Source organism: Stegastes partitus, unplaced genomic scaffold (assembly GCF_000690725.1).
Source record: "Stegastes partitus isolate 25-593 unplaced genomic scaffold, Stegastes_partitus-1.0.2 Scaffold0, whole genome shotgun sequence".
NCBI classification, from domain to species: domain Eukaryota; kingdom Metazoa; phylum Chordata; class Actinopteri; family Pomacentridae; genus Stegastes; species Stegastes partitus.
In genome coordinates this window covers 556,437-562,408 of record NW_007577731.1, presented here as the reverse complement: position 1 = coordinate 562,408, position 5,972 = coordinate 556,437, and the positions used below count along the sequence as shown (strand labels likewise).

The following is a 5,972-nucleotide window of genomic DNA, read 5'->3' as shown; positions in this document are numbered from 1 at the left end:
GATCTCCACCTCACAGGACTCATCCCGTCCTGGCACAGCTGCAGGCCCTCCGGCTCAGACATCCAAAACCAGGAGCTCCACAACACGGCGAAGGGGGGCAAAAGAAATGCAGATGAAAGCGTGTTCCAGCGCCGCGGTAAGAGCAGCGCTGCCTAAACCTGAGGGCTTTGATCCGCCGGGTTGTCAGCGGGGTCGTCGTAGAGAAAGTAAATATACAAGGTTCTTTTTCTTAGCTCAAACTTTACTCAAACAGTTGTTTACAAAGAGTGTACAGGTTGAGCACTGCTGGAGACAGAGCCAGAGAAACCAAACGGACAACAGTAGCCATGGGAAGGGCGTCCGCACCTTGTCCTGCTTCTCTCTGCACACGACTACTTTAGAGCAGGTACAACAGAGAAAGAAAACGTCCTCAAATCTGAAAATCAACCTCTCAAACTGCAGTTCCGGTCCAACTATGACCCGACACTACCTCTAGAGCTAGCTGTCATTAGAAACACACAGAAAACCTAAACGCAGTGGAGGCCACGCTCAGCGTCCTGTGAACGGACACAACACTAAGTGCTTTTGTTGTTGTAGAAGCTCGAGCCAGATCCAGCCTCAACGTCCAATCCCTGCGAAGGAAAAGCGAGCCTCGACACGTAGACGGCACGTCTGAAAACCTACCAATATAATAAATATAAACACATCTGAGCTTTCCTACAGACTGAGAAAAGGACATGACAAAAATAGCTTTGTTCTCAAACTTTGTGAACTTGCATAAATAAAATGTAATAATATTAATTACAATAGTTTTAATAAACCAGGACAAAACCCAAAGTCCGCTGGGCCCGTAGAAGTGTAAGGCTTGGGCCTGTAGAACATGTCGTCTGTCTCTACAGCAGATGCAGGATGACACACCTCAGATGAAACACGGTCCTCAACACGTGATCCGAAGCATGAAGTGGAAAGTACAATCTAAAGATTCGTTAAAAAAGTGACCTTGAGACCTTTATTATTCTTTTTCAGTTCTTTGGGGGTTGCACCTGAACATCAGCTGGTTCTGAGCTCACAGTCAAACCGCACGACTCTTCCTTTGAAACCTCCCCCCATTTCCCTCAAACCTTACTGTGATCAACTGTTATGAAAAGAGCATGAGTCTGTAAGAAAAGCCACGAGGAAACGCTCCGTCGTGTAGTTTACTGTACAGTTGCTGAATGTGGTGGAGGAGAAACAGAAGTACGATAGTCCAATCTTTTCCATGTTTAATAATTCACTGATGGCTTCTTCCTGAGAAAAAGAAAAAATCTGATGGAGGCAAAAAGAAAACCAGCCTACAGAGTGTGGTGGGAAATGGAGGTCTAAGAATATTACTCAATGCACACAAAAGTCATTTAAAGTCCCAGCCGTAGTTTATAAATATGGAGGCCAACGGGCCGTGGAAGAACCGGAGGAGGGCAGCCGTTCTTATCAGCAGAGCAGCCGGACCGAGACGTGGAAACCTTTGGCTCTCTGCGGCGGGTCGATGGCGTGGAAAGCAGGGGAAAAAATAAAAATCACTCCATGATGGCTCGGTAGATGACGGGCTCGATGTAGTCCTCTCGGTACCGAGAGTTGATGACCCGCTGCCTTTTGGAGTTCTGTTTGACGTCGTTCTGCGAGAAGAGCTCGAAGCGCATGTCTGACGCCACCGACTGGAGACAAACACAAACATGGCAGGTGGAGTTAACTACTGACCGGACACGAACGATAAGCTGTCGGTCCAGATCCACATGTGTTACAGAACATTTATATCTGCAGCGGTTCTGATGCTCTCTAATAACAGACTCTGCTTACCATCCGTGACTTGACCCGTTTAGGCAGATCCTCGTCCAGACTGTAGATGTCTTCTCGTTTGACTGTGATCTGTGACCCGTCTTCAAACTCCACCTGAACATTCACAAGCAGGTACAGAACTTCACTCAATCAAGGTTATTTTATTTCACACATTTTTTCAGATGTGCCAGATGTGTCAGATATCACTGAGTAAGCGTCTGTGTTTGATGAGTCATGTTTTTGACCACACACATTTTGAGGAACATAATCATGCATCTAATGTGCTCGTGTGGTTTGAACGTTCTAAATTTAGCCAGCTGGTGCGTGTCATGGCAGGCAGGCAGACAGACAGACAGGTAGAGGTTTACCAGGTACATGGGGATGGAGTGCGACGCTACGAATTTGGCTCCATATATGAGACCGTCCGTCCATCGCACCTGGACGGCATCGCCTTCGGAAGGTGGACCGAGGTGGACGCAGTCCCGGTTCTGCAAGCATATCAAAGCACAACCTTTATTTAATACATCACCCATCTAGACAGTTAAACACTGTAATCTTGTTTTATAGCCGTCATTGAGTTTATCTGCGGTACAACACAGCCAAAAGCTAAACGTTTATTGACCTCGATGTCCTCGGGGAAGAGGTTGTCGCTGTATGAGCCATCGTCGAACACCACCTCGTAGAACGTGGCGGTGGTCAGCTCCACCACGTCGCTGTGGTAGTAACGGCCGTTTTTGTATTTACAGATCACCTTCTGACCCACGGCGAGCTCTCGCATGGACGCCTTGTTGCGCTGCGGGGAGAAGAACTGGGCGTTACTCCTCACAGCGTATCACTCCACAGCACCAACCGCCACACAAAGATAAGACGGGTTGGAGTGCAGTCAACAACAACAAAGACAACTCAGCAGAGATCAGTCCTAAAATAGTGGTTCACATAAAAACAAGCTCATCCAGTGGACGAGGACTTGATCTGTGACAGCACCAGACAGATATTTGTTTCCCAACCTGGTGAAGTAAAGCAGCATGAACATGTACCAGAGTAAGAACCCTGTGGCAGCTAAATAACTGTGCTGCAGCTGATTAAACGATCAGACGTAACCCACACATACAGATTCTCTAAGCACTATGACAGATGTACAGTCATGACTGGATCATCCAACACTAAACGTAAAACCTTCTTCTATGTCGGATAGCAAGGCTGTCGGACTGTCAAGACGGAGGTCCAGATACAAGGAGGGCTTGATGCTGGAAGGTTCATTAGTTGTTCATTATTGTTCATAGTTGTCATAATAACTAGTAGGGCTGGTCCCAATAGCACTTTCTGCTCTCTGGATATTCAGGCCCAATTAGTGATGAATATCAGAACATTCGATGCGGTCGGGGGACACTTCCACCCCGGGGCAGCGCTCTGACGGGGTGGAAGTGTCCAGAACACACAGGCAGTACTTGGCTGCTGATGCTAGTTTAGTTAGCGCTTACATGTCTGTTTCCACCATCGGTGGCGGTGGGGGAGTGGCAGATACGCTCCATCGTTACCATCCATGTTTACTTCCGTAAACACTGAGCACGCTCGCTGCGTGTGACGTCGTCGTGTCCTCTGACACTTTTGGGTCGTATGAAGTTCACACAGCAGATCACATACAAGTCGCATTTAACTGGAAATGTGAAGGAACTCACAAAGAAATCCTCATTGAGCATCAAGTCCTGCAGTGTGAACGTAGCCAATCTGTGGGATTGTTCAGTCAGATAATACGCCGTTATCCTGATTGGTGACATAAAATGTCATGTCGTAGTCAGAATCCAAGGCTGTCGCTATGTTAAGGCTGTTTTTATGGGTTCTGTTCCTTTTTTTCCTAAAAACCTGTCGGATAGCAAGGTTTAGGATCGTTAAGGGTCGGATTATCGAGTCACGATTGTATTTATAATCATCTGTAATAGAAAAACAAAGTCTGTACTTCAACCCAAGTGTGACGGGAACCAACAGGTCACATTCGTCAACACAGATCGTCTGAGCTGCGTAAAGGTTTCACTCAGGATAGCTGGAAATGGAGACGCGTTAATCACAGCCTGACTGTTTGTGGATGTTGTGTTGGACTGAGCTCATCTGCTCTGATAGCAGAAGGAACATTTCTTTCCACTGAGAAACTTAAAAACATTTTATGGCTCCAGAATAAATTATTTTTTGAGCATCCAAAGCAAATCAAAAGGGAGGTGCTCTGAAAAGAGTGTTTTTGGCAGACAAAACAGCTCCCATAAATCACGTTAGGATAAACTTGGCTCTGGTCCACAACATGCACATCAGTTCTCAGAAGAAGAGAGGAATTATTTACCACTGACTTTTCAGCTAAACCATCGAGTGAGTGGTGAGATCAGGGGTTGGGTTTGCGTGCTGTGACTTGGTTTTGTTTCTTTTCACAAGAAATAGTCCCATTAACCCAAAACAGGGCCTGGAATCATGTGACCATCACTGTCAGCATCACTGTCAGCCTGACTGTAGCTCTGGTGTACCTCAGGTATGACGGGTGTTCTGTGTCGGTGGCAGGTGATGAAGACGATGAAGGGCCAGTCGTCGGGGTGCATGAGGACGCCGGCTGCCTGAGCGCAGGTGGGGTGGAAGGCCGTGGAGCAGCGGCCGTGGGAGCACTGGACACAGCAGCCCTTCACCTCCCTCTTCATCCGCTTCCTGCAGTACGCACATTTCTGCCAGAGACAAAGGCACAAGTGTGGAGGGGGAATAAGGGGCACACGTTATGAGTTGCAGGTCAAAGGAAACACAGAGGAAGGAAAGGAGGAGAAAGGAAACAAGGCAAGTGAGGAGGAGGAGGAAGATAAAAAGGTATCAAAGGGAGTCAAAGGTAGGCAGACCCAGACATGAACTGGAACACAGAGGGAAATTACACAACTTCCCCTGGATCATTTAATGCCATCATGTGTCCTTTTTAGTGAATCCTTTGAGAACAGCTCCTCTGAGATCAGCACTAACAATGGAGAACAAGGCCAGCTATTGTGACCAGAGCCTTGGATCATCTCCAGCACGCTGCTGGTGACTCACACCAACCACAGAAGGTAGACGTAATGTCAGACCTGAACATCACTTCTGAAGTAAACATTTCAGGGAGCTGACTCAGAGTTTAAAAATCGCTTTGTTGTGTATGAATTATGCAGCTGAGCAGCATCTATTTTAAAATGAGAAGTGAAACTATCAGACAGCCAAGTGGCGCCACACCAGTTTCACTGAGGTATAATGTGCATCCTCAGTGGGAACCACAGAGAGGACGTCAGAGCAGCCGTGTACCAAGAACCCTGTATCTGGGTCAAAGGTGCACTGGAGAGCAAAAACAAAACTTACTCATAATGCCGCGATTAAGCAGAAAGACGCCGCCATGGGGGTGAAGTATTAAAACCAAAACCAGCTAGAAAGGATTTCTCACAACCGCATGAATGCAATCTGAGAGAAAACAGCAGAGAGGCGGCTCCAGTTTGTTTTCGGGACTGACAGGAATTAGCTTCACGCCTGAGGCTACAGAAACCGCTCTCGTCATCCAAATCAATGCGGTCGTGTCTAATTACACCACGAGGCTGCAGCCGCGGCGTCTTACCAGTCTGAAGCGAGGCAGCGGGATGGCGGAGAGGTCAACGGGGCTCCGCTCGGTGATGTTGACAAAGCGAGCTTCCAGCACGGTGATGGCACACAGCACATGGACCCACCTGTGTGAAAGGCAAACATGAGGTGGTTTCTGGACAAACAGCACATTGTCCAGAGGGCAGCGCTTCTGGAAACGTCAGAGTTCAGCAAAGCCGTTTAAACAACTGAACACCAGAACAACTACAACTAAACACGGAGCGTGTTGGCCCGTCTGATGTCAGGACTTCTCTACATGGGCAACACAAACAAGAGGAGGCTTTATCACTGTATGTACGTATAGGAATAATACGTAGAAAACAACACAGAGAGGCGACAAGTCCACTGGATTTAAGTTAAAATGCTTGAACTCCCTTGAGTTATTAGACTCCAGTGTTTTACAAACAATGTTCAAAGCACATAATAAAAAACACGACCAACAAACATTCAGGAAAGATTTGAAAAAAGACCAAGTAAGCGTGATTTAAAAGGAACTGAGATCTTTAAAAATACCCGGGTTCAGAACAGAAGTTGTGTTTCTGTGAAAGGAATCAGTT

At 47.1% G+C, this 5,972-nt stretch overlaps 1 protein-coding gene across 4 annotated transcripts in view; it reads right to left on the bottom strand.

Moving 5' to 3' along the window:
- Positions 1-220: 220 nt before the first annotated feature.
- Positions 221-5,972, bottom strand: part of LOC103353045 (lysine-specific demethylase 4A-like) — a 20,116-nt gene continuing 14,364 nt past the window's right edge. For all 4 annotated transcript variants that reach the window (XM_008275842.1, XM_008275998.1, XM_008275912.1 and 1 more), the window contains exons 18-23: positions 5,393-5,501; positions 4,302-4,493; positions 2,414-2,584; positions 2,160-2,279; positions 1,813-1,905; positions 221-1,670 (exon numbers count right to left, since the gene is read on the bottom strand). In XM_008275842.1, coding sequence (XP_008274064.1) covers positions 1,533-1,670; positions 1,813-1,905; positions 2,160-2,279; positions 2,414-2,584; positions 4,302-4,493; positions 5,393-5,501 — 823 coding nt within the window. In that variant the 3' untranslated portion in view covers positions 221-1,532. The remainder of the gene's footprint in view (positions 1,671-1,812; positions 1,906-2,159; positions 2,280-2,413; positions 2,585-4,301; positions 4,494-5,392; positions 5,502-5,972) is intronic.